Source organism: Mustela nivalis, assembly GCF_964662115.1.
Source record: "Mustela nivalis genome assembly, chromosome: 18".
Lineage (NCBI taxonomy): Eukaryota > Metazoa > Chordata > Mammalia > Carnivora > Mustelidae > Mustela > Mustela nivalis.
The window spans coordinates 39,555,633-39,573,725 of record NC_139037.1 but is presented as its reverse complement, the minus strand read 5'-3'; the positions used below and the strand labels follow the sequence as shown (position 1 = coordinate 39,573,725).

The 18,093-nt window shown below is 45.1% G+C and overlaps 1 protein-coding gene across 1 annotated transcript in view; it reads left to right on the top strand.

Annotated features, from left to right (window-relative positions):
• The window catches only part of LOC309853271 (uncharacterized protein), a gene marked incomplete at its 5' end in the record, with an annotated part of 168,954 nt that overhangs the window by 70,872 nt on the left and 79,989 nt on the right, over positions 1 to 18,093 (top strand). Inside the window, one exon of the mRNA XM_082711112.1 lies at positions 1,564 to 1,750. Coding sequence (XP_082567238.1) covers positions 1,564 to 1,750 — 187 coding nt within the window. The remainder of the gene's footprint in view (positions 1 to 1,563; positions 1,751 to 18,093) is intronic.

Genomic DNA, 18,093 nt, shown 5'->3' with positions numbered 1-18,093 from the left:
ATAAATAAAATCTTTAAATTAAAAAAAAAAAAAAGAAAGTGACCTGAATGAAATGTGATCACAAAAGTCCCCTCAGAAAAATAAGCACAGAATTTGCAATATTTGGGAGTGAGAAGTAACATGCATGGCTCATAATCTTCATTTTTACATGTCCAATCACAAACCCGTGTGTGTGTGTGTGCGCATATGTGTCTTTTCACGTACGCACACCTGGAATGCCTAAGTTGAACTGCCGCGCTTTGGAAACCTGTGACAGAAAAATAAGATCACATAGGTGTGTGCTGGTTTTCTGTGTGTGTTGAATCTCTGGTTTCAGTATTACCGAACTGGCTTCTATCTTTTCCTCTTCCGCAGTGTGGCACTGAGCAACCTCAGTACTAATGCAGTATTAAGGACCGTATAATTAGCCACCTTAATAAATTTTTCCAAGATGGATAGGCAATGTTTGTCTTTCCTCAAAAGAAAACATTCCTCTAATAGTATTCTGTGGGAAGCTATGGAGAGAACAATGCACAGAAATATCTGGAAATATATTAAGATATATGTGCATATATTGGACATTAGCACCATACACTAAGCATATTGGGAATATGCTTCAAAATATTTCAAACATTGTTGACCTTTGTTATATAATCCCAGGCTCGGGGAAACATATTTGCATAGACTTAGCAATATATTGTAAATAACTACATAGGACAGTGTGTATTTTTCCTTAAGATGCAGTATTATAAGCAAGACATTAAATTATGCCTATCAGACAAAGCAGCCAGATCTCGACATTTTTTTATAGCGCATTCTATTGGGAAGACATCCCTGCTTCTAAAAAGCACATGCATTAAGAGCCTGATTCATGTGGTGACATGTGGCATATCCAAATGCATTATGGATCTCTCAGGAATAAAAACAACATAGCAAAACCATCACCTTGGGATGTTCATTGAGTGAATATTTTACAGACACACTCCTTTTATATTTATATAATAATTTAGTGTTATGACAATTTTTTTAGCAGAGTTGGCAGTTTTTCTTTTTTATAATGGTATTATATTTGTGAGCCTATTAAGTGCATATGGGATAAACTACAGAAAAAAGTATTTTTCATAATTCCTCAGGGTGCTTGTAGCAAAAAAAAAAAACATATTGGTTTAGAAAAATGTTAATAAAAGGTCAAGCAGAACTTTCCAGTGCTTAGCATGACAGCGATGGCAATTTTGAGGCCTTTTTTGAATTGTATATTGAGGAGACGTGGGGATTTATGGGGCTTCCAGGAGGAAAATGGCACCTAATGTCCTTTCTGAAAGGGAGACTGACCCTTTGGCAGGGCTTGTGAGTCTTTAACAAAGAATCACAACAGTGTGTTGCTTCCCCCACCTGCATCCATCCCCTCCCCCGAACAATGAACTGGCTAGTTTCCGGCTTGGCCTGGGTCCCTAGAAGCCAGCAGGGCTGGGCTGCCAGCATCAGGGGCCACGCTTGGGCACCTCTCTAGCTGGGCATCCTTCCAGGAGCCAGGGGTGTGCATGCTGAAAACTGGGATACTTCTCCCCTTTTCCATCCTCCCAGGAAGAAAAGCACAGCACTTCTCCAGACCAAAGGCAAAGGCAGGTGCATACAACGGCCTCCCACAGAGCAGCGGTGTCAGTGGACGGAGGTGTGTCCATGGCCCTCGTGGGCTGCCCAGCGCTGTGTGGGTATCCCCATTGCTCACGCCATCCCCAGCTTCCTATTTCTCTTGCAACTGGGACATCAGGTAAGAACATGGAAAAACTGCATTTCTTAATCTCCACCCCCCATCCCCCGCCCTTTTCCCTTTCAAAGAACTTATACAAATACAAAAATAGAGCATGGTTATTTGGGAATTTTTATTTAGCAGTTGTCTGAATTTTAGCATGTTTTGGTTATTTGGCAATTTTTATTTAGCAGTTGTCTGAATTTTAGCATGTTTTAGGCAAACCTATACACTGTGATTCCAGACCAGCCTTAAACGACACTTTGTCAAAATAGAAACGTTCTCCGTGAAGAAATGGACAGAGTGACGGCCTTGGAATGGATCCCACCTGGCTCCCCAGCAGCAGGAGCCCAGGCGACCAGGCGCCTGGAGCAGCGGGACACACTGTCCTCCCACAGCTGTTAGGTGGTAGACCTCTGGAAAGGTGGAGAGAAGTCTCAGGACCCACAGGACATCGGTCACACATTTTCTCTGGATGTGCCCGATTGTTCTCCTGAGGCTTCACTTCATCTATTCGGTCAGATATTATCCTGCAAATGACAGCAAAGGGCTGCAGGGGGTGGAGCGGGATGCCCTGGGTGGAGCGGGAGCCTGGAGGCTGTCATGCCCTTGGAGCAGAAAGGAACAGGTCACAGCACGGCTTTGGGGGCTTTGTCCCTCTTGTGGTGCTCATTCTGGGGTTCCTGGGCACCCTTTCTCCGAGCCAGGTGCGCGAGGGCTGGTGAAGCACACTGCTTTTGCCTTTGTGGGCACAGAGACTAATCCAGCCATCAGTCCAGCGAGTATGGAATGTCCCCGCGAGGACACAGGGCTCAGTGACATGAAGGTGTGAAGAAGTGGGCGTTTGGCAGCTGACGCGGGCTCGTGCTGTACCAGCTCAGACCCTGTTTCTACTGAGAATTTTGGGATTTTTGCTCATATCATTTTTTTTTTCATGTCAATTGTGATTTTTGAAAATGTTGCACTTACCTTGATTGTTGAGTTTTCTGGTGCCTCCTTAAAGTTTGAGTTGAGTGTCTTGCTGTCCCTGTCGCTGTGGGTCAGAGAGTAGGTCAGGTCTGGGGTCGGGGGTGGTGGTGGAAAACGTGCCTGAGGAAGGGGAGGGGGTGGTGATCTGCTACCAAGTGCATGACTAGCAGGTAGTCAGGGATAGAATTCCAGAGAGAAGAGAGAGCACACACTTAGTTGTAGATGAGGAAGAGGGCTTGGTGTGTTCAGTGTGAGGCAGGAGCCGTGTGAAATGGGGGCAGGGGGAACCCCAGTCTTTAAGATCTAATGACCCCCTCTACCCGCCCAGCAGGATGCCCTGTCACTTTTGTCTGCGGCCTGCTGTCCCTGTCCCTTGCCCTGGCCTGGTTTTCAGAGGCCGGAAGTTCACGGCCTACTCCTTCCAGGATGTGCCCTTGCCTGCCCAGCCTGTATGGATTTCTGCCATCAGTCCTGCTCGGCTAGGCTCATTAAGGCCATGTGGCCCAGGGCAGTCCACATTGCCGCCTCCTCTGGGATGCCCTTGTAGCTTGGGTCTCCTCTCTCCACACGCTCTATGCGCTCCCTGGGCTGGAACTGCTTTGTTGCCTTTTGTGGTGATCTCCTCAGGCCTAAGTATGGCAGGTGTGGGGCAGGCCCTCAGGAAACTTTTGCCCATCTCCAGCCGGGCAGTTTTGTCCTTGGGTCCCTTAGTGGAGCAGCTCGAGGGAGAGCATGCTGAGTTAAAATATATTGTATATCTTTGGTGAGCTTGAGGGTGGTGTAGGTCATTGAAGGGGATGATGGGTCAGCTCCCGAACATATCAGTGGGTGCAGGAGGTAGCCCCAAATTCCCAGAGTTCTGCCTAGGATGGGTTTGGTATTGGTGCAGGGTCTTATCCTTCCCTTTCCAGCTTGGGGCCCCTTTCCTAGTCATGGAAACAGTGAGACAGAAGCTGTTCCCAGAGCACGTGGCTTGGTGGCAAAAGAGCAGGGTCACCGCAACTGATCCTTTTGTTTCTAGTAGGTTCCACACTCATCTCGTGGAGGGATCCTGGCTGAGGGTCTGTTTAGGAATCTAATGTTGGGATTAAAAAAAAAATGTTTATTAAATGTGCTTATCTATTTCCTAATTTATCTCACCTCACATCCCTTAGCCATTTTTGAGATAGGAGGGGAGGTGTTCCCTGGGGAAAAGGAAGCCGCTTGGAGCACAGACACTGAAACTTAGGGCTGCCTTTCCCTGCCTGCAACCACGAGCCCTCCCCTCCCTTCCTCCAGGGGACGGTGCATGGCTGAAGGTTCACAGCTGCTCCTTGGCTCTGCACTCTGCAGGGACTCATCCAGCAGCCAGTTCTGGTCCCCATAGGGAAGGGCAGGAGGCCCAGGGCTAAAGTTCAGGCCCCAGGTGTGATGCTGATCGGCATATTCAGTTTGCCTCCCCCTCCCTCAGTCCCTCCCTGCTCCGGCCAGGAGCAAACACGGTGATGCCTTTAGCCGCCTGGCTAGTGAGGAGCTCCTGTGCTCCTTATGGCATTAGCATCCAGGGACAAGCCACCAGCTCACAGACGGACAGAGACCCAGCTTTGTCCAAGTTTCCCTGCAGCCAGGTGGGTCGTGGTGGTCAACTTCCCGCCTCCTGGCCTTGCCTGTAGGAAAGTGTGACTCCGAGGGTAGCCCTGCGTCAGAAGGGCGTGTCCTTCCTCAGCAGCACGTGGACAGCTCGGGTCTTTGGGAAGGTGATTGGTTCTGAAGGTACACGCCCCGCCCTCCCCCGGCCGTGGGCGTGGCCTTCTGCCCGGCAGCGGCGGCCATGCTGGTAAGCGGTGGATTCCCGCCGCTGAGCTCTGCCCGGAAGTGCCGTGTGGCCCTTGGATACCAAACGGGTCGAGAAACAAGCCACCGGAGTGTGTCTACCATCCCTTATGCGGTCCTCTGTGCTTTCTATGTGGAGCGAGCACTGGTAAGTGTCTGCCACGTGCCGGGCGCCGTTCCGAGCGCCAGCACAGAGCCGCGGCGTCCGCGTCCAGAGTTCAGGGGCTCACAGGGGCGCGTGCCCGCAGACCGCCCTGGGCGTGCTCCCGCTGCCCTTGGTTGAGGCAGTCAGGGTGGAAACGGAAGGAAGGTCTTCGGGCTGTGTGCCCGGGCTGCCTCGGGCTGGTGATGTCTTGGGCTGGGCTGGGGCTTTTGTGAGACTCTGGGGGCCCCGGGCCGGTCAGAGGTCCACGGTCAGCTTTGGATTTCACTTCCTAGATCCGACCCTGCCAATCACCATAGATCCTGGGTTGTCTTTTCTGGTGGCACTGCGCCCCGAGGGCTCTTTGGGGGGATGCCCCTTTCGTATCACGTATCCTAACTTGGGACAGATGGATTTTCGGGTGGCTGGGCATCCTAGCACCTACCTCTGATCACCCTGGTACGTCCTCTAGTGCCTTCACAGCTACTAAACCAGGTTGTCCCTGGGTGTTTGGACACTGACTGAACTCCTGAGCTGTCTCCCCCAGAAGGACCTCCCTCTCCCCCTTCCCAACAAACATGGTCTTCCTCGCCAGCTCTGGCTTTGGGGGAGGATGATGGAAATCACAAATTCATCCCTGATCTATTTACTTAGAGGGGATGGACCCTAGTGTCTGACCCCTAGGAAAGCACAAGAATAACCTCACACTGTCCCCAGGACCCAGCTCCCAGTTCCCCTCTCCTCCAGCAACCCAAGGGAGCTTTCTGGGTGCAAAAGAACAGCTTTTGCAAGCGAGGTAACTTGGACTGGGGAAGCAGTACCCAGAGGAATGGGACTATAGTACCAGGAAAAGCAGAGACCTCCGGTAATTGGGGAGTACCAGATGTGGACCTCTGGAACAGGCCCCTCAATTTACAAGACTAATTTTAAGAACACATTTTGATTAATTTTTTTTATCGTACAAGTGGTGGTAATGATTTTTAAAAGATTTCGTAGGGAAAACATAGAATCCCCCCTTCCATGTAAATATAGTGGTCTCACATTGGAATGCAGGAGGAAGTAAGTCACAGAAATCCATTAGTCATCTCCTCACCCTGAAAAAAGGTGTGAGATCCCACATATTGCTCCTTTATCACATGGGGCGCTGGATGCAGGAAAACTTCTGATCTATATTTTGGGGAAAGTGTGAGTTCTAGGCTGGACACAAAGTAAGAGTAGATGATTGAATGAGTCAGTGATTCTTATTTTCCTTTCTCTGTTTAGCCACTAACTGGTCAACATTTTGGTTGGAACCAAGGCCAATTTGTAGGATGATTTCTAGCCTGGGGAGGGATGGGGGATGACGTATCTTCAGTCATCCCTCTTGGCCTGGTTCTCCTTTTTCAGAAATGTCCACATCTATTGAGAGACGAACTATCTAAGCATCCTTGTTGACCAGGGGCCCTGAGGAGAAATAGAAGATTCCACCCCCCAGATGCCCTCGTGGTTGCTTATGAAATTGGCAAGTGTGGGGGCCAGTGCTGCCAGCCTGGCATGAGCGAGGGCACGCCAGCTCAGGCCCAGCATCTGCAGTGGCCTCATGACTCAACCCAGAGTCGTGGTGTCTGGGGCAATGAAATTGGATCCCGTCCTTCTGCACAAAATCCTCCACTGGTCCCACTGCAGTTACACCCAGGAGAAAACCCAAACTTCCTACTATGGCCCGAAAGGTTCTCCAGGGTGCTGCTACTCATGCCCTCCCTTGGTGTGCCCAGACCCCACCTGCTGCCATCTTGCTGTTTTTCTTGCCTTCTTGCTGTTCACCCTCCCACGCACTCTGGCCTTCAAGCTGCTGCTGCCTCTGTTGGAAATGCTTGCCCAGATGTGTGGTGACCTGCTCCTCACCCTGCTCCAGGTTCTCCTCTTTGCTTACCTCCTCAGAACAGCCCTCCCGGAGCCTGTCCCAGGGTAGCTCCCCTCCCCAGCCCTCCCTCTCCGCACCCTCCCTCACCCTGCTCCTTCTGTAGGTTCAGCTGCAGGGCAGGGCTGGGCAGATCCTCCCAGCTCTGCTCTCTTGCTTTGTTCTCCATCTCCCGAACCTGCAACTCCATTAGGGTTTATGCCTGTGGCTCAGCTTCTAGAATGTACCTTTAGTCTGAGTATGCGTCTGAGCATATTCCATGAATATATGAGCAAACACCTAAATGCACCGCTGATGGGAGTGTAAATCAGTGCATTTCTAGGAAACCACTAAAAATGATTTTTCTCATTAACAATTGATAAGAAATCATTAAATGTGGAAAGTTAGAAAATACCAATCAGAAAAAGAATATTAAAAATTACTTATAACCTCACACACTTATTATTTGGAGGTGTACCCGCAGTTTTTTCTATGCATGCAGGAAGCACAGTTACATTGTTTATAATTTGCCTCTTATTACTTAACAGTATGTTATGATAAATCTTTAAAGGTTAATAAGTACAATTCTAGAACATTGCTCTTGAGGACTCTTTTGTATGGAGAATTTATATATATACATGCATATCTATGTACAGGTATGTTTACTTTTGTGTTGTTGGACATATGATTTGTTTCCCAAAAGCAATGAGCTGCTTGAACTAAATCTTTATACACATCCATGAGTGATTCCTTTGAAAGTAGAGTTTTTGGGTGTGCATTTTGATAAATTGCCAACTTACCCTTCATAAACTTTACCCAACTTATCCTATCAGCCAGTGGTGTTGAAAGGGTTCATTTCTTTGCCCTTGACAACATTCTATATCGTTGTTTCTACCTTTCCCAATACAGGAGCCCTAGTGATCTCATTTTTGCTTAAATTTGCATGTCTTTGATGACTAATAAGGTTGAGCATCTTTTATATGCTTATTTGTCATTTGTATTTATTCTTTCATGAATTGCTATTCATGTCCTCAATACAATTTTTCTTGTTAAAATACTTCTTTGTTATTTGTTTCTAAGAAAGCTTTATACATTAGGGGAATTAACCTTCTGTTATATGTATTAAATCTTTTCCCCTGATTTTGGTTTACCTTTCAACTGAAAGACTGCATCTTCACAGGTGGACATTTTAAATTTGTGCAATTCAAATTTAGCTATCTAGTTCCTGACCTTGGAATTTGATTTAGAAAAAGCTTCCCCATCACAATTTATATAGATGGTATACTTTTTCATTTCACTTAAAATTTTAAATCTTTTATTATTGTAAGATTTGCTTTACTATGTGGTATCAAGCAAGGTACTAATTTTATTTTCTGGATGAGTGGCAGACTGTACTTATATTATTATGAATTAGTTATCCTTTCCTCATTGCTATGAAATGCCTTTGTGTTAAAAATATAAATGTATGCATATGTGGGTCTTTCTGAACTCTACTTTGTGCTTCACTTTTTTTTTTTTTTTTTAATGTAGGCTCCACTCTGTGTGGAGCCCAACACAGAGCTTGAACTCATCACCCTGAGATCAAAAGCTGAGCTGAGATCAAGAGTTGCATGCTTACCCAACTGAGCCACTCAGGTGCTCTTTTGCTCCACTGTTTTAATTATTGTTGCTTTCCGAAACATATTTTAAGATCTGGTTGAGCAAACCCCGCTTCTCTCTCTCTTTTCCTTTTTTATGACAATATTTCTTGGCTATTTTTTGCTTCTTTATACTTTCAGTGAAATTTGAAATCAGTGTGACAAAATATCAAGAAAACTTTGTAGGAGTTTTTTTGGATTTGCATTTTGTTGAAAGATAAGATGGGGGAGGACCGTACTGAGACTTCTGCAAAAAAAAGCAAGTGCTTTTATTACTCACTCATTTGGGTATGGTTTGATGTTCACCCGTCATTTCTTGTAATATTCTGCACATAGGCATTACACATCTAGAAAACAGTAGTGTCATTAAGAGCCTTAAGAATGTTTACCTTCTTAGTAATTCCACCTCTGGTGATGTAAACAATGTGAACAAAAGTTCATGCATGAAGATTTAAGGTTTATGGGGAACGATTCAAACATTAGAAGCGGTTTGAAGGAATAGTGATTGGGGGATGGATAATAACTTTTAATATACCACAAGCTGAAATATTATGCAGCCCTTAAAAAGATATTTGTGGAGATGAGTTTAGCCTTAATGTTACATGGAAGATCATGATTGGACATTGCGTGAACCCTTTTATATTTTGTATGCATAGCTTCTGCACGCATCATAGAAAGCTCATAGTATAAGACAAGAAAAATGTGCTAAAACGTAAATGAGAGGGGTTATATTCATGAGAGGGGTAATAAGTGATGGTTATTTTTAACTGGAGGTTTTCTGGGCTTTCTCACCTTTCTGTGGTTTGTATGTATTGATGTCCCGGGCGGAGCGAAGGGAACTTGCCTGGAACTGGAACGTGAGACAGCGCCCTGTGCGCACTTGCAGCTCCGGCCTGCAGGCGAGTCGGGCGGTGCCGGCCGGTGCAGTCCCGCGCACGGCCGGAGGGTGGCAGTGTCCGCTCGCAGACCCGCCGCACTCGGCCGGCTGACCTTTGTCAGCCTCCGCAGTCTCTCGTTTATCACTGATCACAAGAGTGGAATGAACATATTTACTTGTGTTTTGCTTTCCACTTATAATATCTAGTGGCATGGGAGGGAAATGAAAACAATTGTTCATAGGGGAAATTTATGAGCTTCATCTGGCTGCGAGATTTCCGCAGTTGCCCCACGCCGCCCAGGGACTTGGATTGCTTTTTGCATCTTCGGGCGAGGGGAAGGCGCGTTTCCATCTGCCCTAGTGGCTCTGGAGTGTTAGTCATTCCTGGCTTTCTGCGGCAGTTGCCTCTGAACAGCAGACTTGCCCGGCCATCTTTCCCTTCCCCTTCAGCTTGAAAAGAGCACGCGGGCCCCCCTTTGGGGCTCTCACATGAGAGTGGTCCCCATTTCACGCGGGGTCCTCCATCAGGAGTCCGGATTAGCCAGGGTTTCCGGACTCTCCTGCGATGTCCTAAAATTTCTTCCTCTTAATGAGCTGGGGCGGGGCTCGGCTGACCCCTTATGAACCTCAAGAGGCCTCTTCATCGCCGGATTTTGCGGTGGGGGGCATGAAGGCAGAGGTTGTGGGCAGGTCCCTTCTCCTGGGGGTCTAGCAGCACCCTGAGAGCAGTTGTCCTATTGTTTGGTATACAGGATTGGGGGCTTGGTGAGCCTGGGAAGAGGGACACCTGAGAGCTGAGGGCCTTGTTGGAGATGCATGCCCGTGTGTGTGTGTGTGTGTGTGTGTGTGTGTGTGTGTGTGTGTGTTGGCTTCCATCCCTGACCAGCCTGGCTCTCTCAGCCTGGCAGAGGGCAGGGTGATGGGAGGGGAGCTGCTCACTGAGGAAAGGACAAATCAGTGGGCCCTTGTTGTGTTTAGACCTTTTTGGACCTTGGGCTTGTGGAGCTGGCTCCTGGGATCCTGGAACCAGCTCTACCTGAAGCCAGTTCTTGGTGGGAGTGCCCATGCACTGACCTGTTGCCCTCATGGACAGTCCCAGCTTGTGCCCTGGGACACACTGCCCTGGGAAGAGAGGTGCCAGTGGCTTATACTTCAGGTGAGGCTGGAGGGCTGTGTGTGGAAGGGGGAAGCCCTGCTGGAGGTACCAGGGACTTGGGGTGCTAGAAGTACAGATGTTAAAACCACTGGAACACTTTGCTGGTGTGCTTTGATGTGAAGACTTTTCTATCACTTGATGTGTGTTAGGATGTGGGTATTTTTATGGGGGTGCTAATACTGTCTACAGTAGAAAAAGCTGTTTGGGGTTATAATCGGTTTGAGATTCTGTCTGGTTCCTCCCTCCCTCCCTCCCTTCCTTCCCGGCTTCCTCCCTTTCTCTTTTTCTCTTTCTTCCTTACTCCCTCTTTCTTTCTTTCCTTTTCCCTTCCCTCCTTCCTTTTCTCCCTTTCTCTCTCTCTCCCTCCCTCGTACTTCCTCTCCTCCTCCATTCCTCCCTCCCTCCCTCTTTCTTTCTCTCTCCCTTTCTCCCTTTCTCTCTTCTCCCTCCCTCCCTGCCTGCCTTCCTAGCTTCCTCCCTTTTTCTCCTTCCTTCCTTCTCCTTTCCCTTCCCCTCCCCTTCCCTTTCCTTCTCTTTTCCTCCCTCCCTCCCTCTCTTCCTCCCTCCCTTCCTCTTTTCCTCCCTCCCTCCCTCCCTCTCTACCTCACTGCTTCCCACCCTCCCTGCCCCGCTCTTTCTCCCATCCTCTCTTCCTCCTGCCACCCTCCCTTCTTTCTTCCCCCCTCCCTGTCTCCTTTCTTTGCTCCGCTGGGGGAGGTTTTCCTAGAGTTACTGTGGCAGAGCCCACAGGTTGCTCACTCCCCGGACAGCACAGACTCCGGTTGGCTGGGACAGCTCCAGCTCTGTGCCTGGAAGGATGTGACGGGGTGTGGTGTGGCCACTGCAGGGAGAGTGTCAGGCGCCCAGGTGAGCCTTTGACACAGAGTGGATAGCACAAGGGCCTCGTGGAGTCCCGGCCAGGACCCTCCCCTGCAGCTGCATTTCCAGTGCCCACCTGTGGGACCCGAGCTTCCCTGGGGATGACCTCAGCACCACTGAAGGATCCAGTCCTAATTCAGCCAAAGCGGATTCCTCCCAGTGAGGTTTTCGTCTGGAACAGAAGAAAGGGAGCCGGTTGGCTGGCTGTCTTGGAGTGAATATTTAAAGACCCCATGTTCTCAGTGGCAAGGGGCGAGGACAGGCGCTGGTAGATGGTGGTCTGGTTCTGCCTCTGTCTCTCTTGCCCACAGGACCCTCCCTCTGCTCATTACAGTCCACCGCATTTCCCCAGCAGTCTTACAATCAAATTACTCAAAATTGCACTGCTTTATTGCATATTGCTGAACTCCAAGACAAGCAAATACCCAGATAATGAACAATTATTTATGACAAATTATTACCTTTACATATAAGATTAACAGTTTTTATTAAGTTCAGTCAAGGTGACAACCCGTTCCTGAAAAATAGCACGACGTTTTCCCGTGGAACGGAACAAGGGCCTGCTGAAGGTCAGGGGTGGGCGCTCGCGCACGCTCCTGCTGGCTGTTCCCGGGGGTGCGCTCCCAGGCCCGCGGGGCCGGCGTCCACTCTTCCCACGGAAGGCGGCCATCTTCCCACCTCGAGACCTGGGCAGCTTCCGTGGGGCTTCCCGCTCCCTTTGTCGCCTGTGACTGTGTAATGACAAAGGCCCTCAAGAACGGGGCAGGTTGCACTAATTGCTTTTGTACGTAAGCTTTAAAAATTTGTATTATTGGAAACTGAACTTTTAAAAATTATTTATGGACTCGCTAACGTACAGTTTGGTGATTTCTTCCCATCTCCGTGGTTCTTCTTGTGAACAGAAACCTCTCTCAGCTAATTATAACATACAGTATTTCCCCAGCAGTCTTACAATCAAATTATTCAAAATTGCATTTCTTTATTGCATATTGCTAAAACCCAAGACAAGCAAACATCAAGATAATAAACAATTATTTATTGCAAATTATTACCTAATATATAAGATTAACAGCTTGTAACTATTAAGATTAATACATGTGGTAAACTGTATTTATTATACTTATTTTGTAGCAAATATCTTTGTATAAAACATATGTTTATGTATTGCAATTAATGAGAAAAAGTGTAAGATTAACAATTTATGTTGGGTTTTGTTTTTAGATTTATGCACACTGTAAAACTTATTTATTGCACTTATTAAAAGTATTTAATGATGGACTTTTAGATGCTATATTTTTAATGTGCAAATATAAACTAAAGGAGTATTAAATTACAGAATGGAAAATTATAACTGAAGTCAAAGAATCTAACTATTTTCTGCTATAAATCTGCTTTAAAAAGATCATCACTGGAATTACTGAATCTTTAAATAGTGGCCTTTATAGTACATAATGAGTTCCAATGAGTTATCCTTTAAAAGGCTTTTTTCATCATTAAAACTAAACTCAACATCTTGCTCTTAAAGATAAATGTAGCTAACAGCGTAAACAGCAGAATCATTTTATTTTATGACGAGAAGTTGAAGTCACATTGGTGAAGAGCAGTGGGCCTGGATGGGTCCCCTGCAGGTGAGGGAGCAGGACCCACGGGCCAGAAAGGCAGTTCCTGGCACAGGTGGAGCTCACCTGGCTGGCACTGAGCAGTCTGGGGGTGGAGGGGGAGGTCCTGGGCTTTGCCACCACAGCTTCCCTCCCCTGGTAGAGACGGAACAGGGGTATAGCCGGAGCCATTTCTTTGCCCCAGAATTAGAAAATGATGCACCCCAAAGGTATTGAGACATAAAATAGAAATGAGGTACTGGCTGAGCATTTCTTGCTTTGCCAGGGTTCAGGGGCCCCAGATGCTTTGGTAGGGTAGGAGGGGAATTCTAGAAGGCAGTCAGAGCAGAGGAGCTAAAGAAACTCATTGAGAAAACTGGCACAAGTTTTAGGTCTCTAATTCTCATGAACGATTTTTAGGAATGAGTTAAACTAATGAGCAATTTCTGGGTTTCCTATGGAGAGAGGTTTCTGTATCCAGGGGCTGCTGGAAAGAGGGAGCACTACTCCTGAGTGCCCGTGTGTCCCCTGCCTGCCTGTGGCCAGTGGCTTATACTCAGCTTGTGGACATGGGATCTCTCCAGCAGCTGGGCGCTGACTCCTGAGTCTGGGGTCTTTGTTCCACCCCAGTTGCCTGTGGGACTGAGGCTGAGGACAGGGTTAGAGCACAACTTATAAACTGGACTGCACAGACCTCTAAACCCTGGTCCTTGTGCATCTGTGCCGAGACCCTGACAGGTGCTTGTTCCTCTGACCTCCCAGCGAGAATTGGCCACACTGTATGGGCGGGTCCTGGGGATATAGGAAAGGTGGGGGGGGGGGTGAAAGGGGTTGCAGCTGGGGGGCAGGTGGGGTGAACAGCCTTCTCCAGTGCTGTTCATGACCTAACCCTTCTAGGAAGACAAACAGGAAAAGGTGGAAGGAGGAGGCAAGGGGAGAAAGAAGGGAGAAAAGAGCTTTTTGGTTCTAAGCTCTGCAGATTTCTGTTCATTGAGGAAATTTGGAAAATAAACACCTCTCCTTCAGAACACAAGTGCTCTGGGCAGTTTGTATTATTTTATTTCAGGTGTTGAGAACACTGCCCCCCCCCCCATTTGATTTGTAGTACAGGACACATACAAATAGTCTTTGAAAAATGCGTAGAGAATATAAACCTCTGTTATTTTGGGTCTGCAAACATTGTGGGTGCTGTTTGGTGCTCCTTGGGGTCCCCGGGGTGCACCAGCCAGCATCGGGGCTGACTGCGGGAAGCTGAGCACGAGATCTGTCTCTTCCTTCAGAAGCCTGCTTTGTAAGGAGGAGGAGGCAGACAGCAGGGGCAGGCTTCTGTGTCTGCCACGTCCTTAGACTCCCTGCTTGGGATGAACACTCCCTTACTTCTCTTAGACAAATACATGTTGGCCTATTCTATTATTATTTTTAATTTTTAAAAATTTAATTAATTTTTATTTTTTAGCAGGCAGTATATATTGACCTATTTTTATGCTTTTTAAATTTGTTTTTTATTGGAGTGTAGTTAACAGCGTTATGTTAGTGGCAGGTGTATAGTATAGTGATGACTCCATGCTGATCACTGTCAGTGTGCTCTTAATCCCCTGTATCTACTTTATTCCACCCAGCCTCCCCCTGGCAATTGCCAGTTTGTTCTCTGTGTTTAAGAATCTGTTTTTTTTTTTTTTTTTTTTTTTTTTGATCTCTGGTTTTTGTTTGTTTCTTTAACTCCACCTAAGAATGAAATCATATGGTATTTGACATTTCTCTGACTGGCTTATTTCACTTAGCATTATACCCTCCAGTTTTGTTCACGTTGGTACAAATGATGAGATGTCTTTCTTTTTTATGGCTGAGTAATACTCCTTTGTACACACACACACACACACACACACTCTCCCTCTCTAAATCAACACTGGGGTGCATCAATTTTTTCAAATGATTTTTTTCATTTTCTTTGGAGAGATACCCAATAGTGGAATTACTAGATCTTATGGTATTTCTATTTTTAATTTTTTTGAGGAGATGCCCTACTTTTTCCAGAGTGGCTGCACAAATTGCATTCCTACCAATGGTGCATGAGGGATCCTTTTACTCCATAGTCTTGCCAACGCTTGTTATTTCTTGTCTTTTTGATTTTAGCTATTCTGACAGGTGTAAGGAGATATCTTATGGTGGTTTTGGTTTGCATTTCCCTGATGGCTGGTGATGTTGAGCATCTTTTCACACGTCTGTTGGCCATCTGTATGTCTTCTTTGGAGAAATATCTATTCAGGTTCTCTGCCCATTTTTAAATGGGATTTTTTTTTTTTTTGGTGTTGAGTTGCATGTAAATTCTTTACATATTTTGGATATTAATTATTAATCCCCTTATCATATATATCATTTGCAAATATCTTCTCCCATAGGTTGCTTTTTTTGTTTTGTTGATGGTTTCAAAACCATCAAAAGCTTTTTATTTTGGTATAGTCCCAATAGTTTAATTTTGCTTTTGTTTTCCTTGCCTGAGGAGACATACCTAGAACAATATTTCTATGGCCCATGTCATAGAAATTATGGCCTATATTTTCTTCTAGGTGTTTTTGTGGTGTCAGGTCTCACAGTTAGGTCTTTAATCTGTTTTGAGTTTATTTTTGTGTATGGTGTAAGAAAGTTTCATTTCTTCTAACTGTATTTTTTAATGAAGTTTATAATTTCATTCTTAATCATCATCTTTCTTTTTTTTTTTTTTTAAAGATTTTATTTATTTGTCAGAGAGAGCGAGTGAGAGCGAGCACAGGCAGACAGAGTGGAAGGCAGAGTCAGAGGGAGAAGCAGGCTCCCTGCGTCCTGGGATCATGACCTGAGCCGAAGGCAGCTGCTTAACCAACTGAGCCACCCAGGTGTCCCCTTAATCATCATCTTTCATTTCATTCTTTTGTATGTAGCTATGCAATTTTCCCAATGTCATTTGTTGAAGAGACTGTCTTTCCCCATTGGATAGTCATGCCTCCTTTGTTGTAGATTAATTGACCATAAAAGCATGGGTCCCTTTCTGGGTTTTCTATCCTGTTCCATTAACTCTGTCTGTTTCTGTGCCAGTACCATACTCTTTTCATTACTGCAGCTTTGTAGTGTATCTTGAAATTTGGGATTGTGGTATCACCAGTTTTGTTTTTTCTCAAGACTGCTTTGGCTATTTGGGGTCTTTTGTCTTTCCATATACAGTTTAGTATTATTTGATCTGGTTGTCTTAGGAATTTATTTATTAAGAAAACCACTCACTTTGGGGCGCCTGGGTGGCTCAGTGGTTAAGCCGCTGCCTTCGGCTCGGGTCATGATCCCAGGGTCCTGGGATCGGCCCCGCATTGGGCTCTCTGCTCAGCAGGGAGCCTGCTTCCTCCTCTCTCTCTCTGCCTGCCTCTCTGCCTACTTACGATCTCTGTCTGTCAAATAAAAAAAAAAATCTTAAAAGAAAACCACTCACTTCTTTCTTCATTTTTAAAAAAGATTTATTTATTGAGAGTGGGAGGAGAGAGAGTGAGGAGGGGCAGAGGGAGAGAGAGAATCACTAGCAGATTCCCTGCCACCTGTCCCACTACTTCACTCCAGCAAAACATTTCAAAGACCTTACAGTGTGCACATCCTTCAAGTGCTGAATTCCACTTTGAGGAATTGTCTTCAGAGAATAATCCTGGATGAAAACAAAGAATCATGTATGGTGGCATTTATTGAAACTTTATTTTTGAATTTTTACTATGGAAAGAGTAACAAATATACAAAAGGAACATGGCCAGAGAAACAGAACCCCAGTTCCCCAGGTCCAACTCCCAGACCCCTTCCTGTCCCTTGGTTTATTGAAGCAAATCCCAGATACCATGTTGTTTCACCCATCAATAACTCAGAACGCATTTCTAAAAGATAAGGACTTCTTCAAAAAGCAGAAGTATAATACCTTTATCTCGCTTTAAATTACCCACATTCCTCCATATTGTCAAATATTCAGTCGATGGTTAAGTTTTCTCTGCTTGTCTCAGAACCTGAATTTTTCTTTGAAAAGGTTTTTTTGTTTCAGTCAGATAAGGTCCATCCACTGCAATGGGCTAACATGCCTCATCTTTTTTCACCCTTTCTCTCTCTTCCCTTTGGAATTTGCTGAAGGAACTGGATGAGCTGTACTGTTTCCCTGCAACTTGATTTTGCTGATTGCTCTGTTTTCATATCACTTAACATGTTCTTCTGTCTAGCTATTGCAGATACCCATGTCTCAAAATACAACTGATGCTTATTTCCACTTTGAAATGGTTGAATCTGCCAGTAGACCTTATTATTTGATAAGTAAATGAAGATTCATATATATTATCATGCCACATGTTTGCTTTTTGAAAAATATTTTGATAACTATATTTCAATAGTTTATAACCTATACATTTTACTAAATATCATTCTTCTGAGAAGAGTTGCACACTTCACCCAGATGACCAGAGGGGCCAGTGGCCCCCCAAAGTAAAATCTTCCAGTACTTTAAGGCTGCAAAATGGCTATGTCCTATTTCTACCACATCTTCTTAATTCATTAGTTGGAATACTTTTATAAGGAGAAGTACGTATCATCAACTGTTTTGTTATCTTGATTTTTAGGGATTAAAAAAAATGAAACTTTTATTTTGAGATAATTGTAGGTTCATATGCAGTTGTAAGAAATCATACAGAGAGATCCCATGAATTCTTAATGAGTTACCCTAATAGCATTCTGTAAAACTATAGTGCATTCTCACAATTAGGATATTGATATGGATGTAGGCAACATACAAAGCAGTTCCATTCCCATAAGAACATCTCATGTTGTCCTTGTTTTATTTCCTTCTCCTTCCCAAACACTAATCTGTTTCTGTACTTGTTTCTATACTTGTGTCGTTTCAAAAATACTACACAGATGGAATTATAACTTTGGGGATTGTTGTTTTTTCACTCAGCATAATATATACATGTTATATTCATTTGTGGAATTTTGGTAGATATTGCATGAAATCTGTATATCAATTTCAGAAGAAGTAATCATTAGCACGTTGAGTCTTCTTATCTATGAACATGGTATGTCTCCTTATTTGCTTAGATCTTTCATTTCTTTTACTAGGATGTATAGTTGTATATGTCTTGCACATATTTCATTAGATTTACACCTTAGTATTTCATTTTTCTGAACAATTATAAAGGTACTATTTTTTAAAATTTGGTGTTGATGTGTTCACTGCTAGTATATTGAAATACAATTGCTTTTTGCATGTTTATCTGGTATCCTGAAAACTTACTGAATTTGCCTTTAGTTCTGGAAGATTTTTTAAAATAGATTTCTACATAGATAATTATGTCATCTTCAAATGTAAACAGTTTCATTTCTTCTCTTCTCATTTGTGTGCTTTTTATTTCCCTTTTAAAATTATTG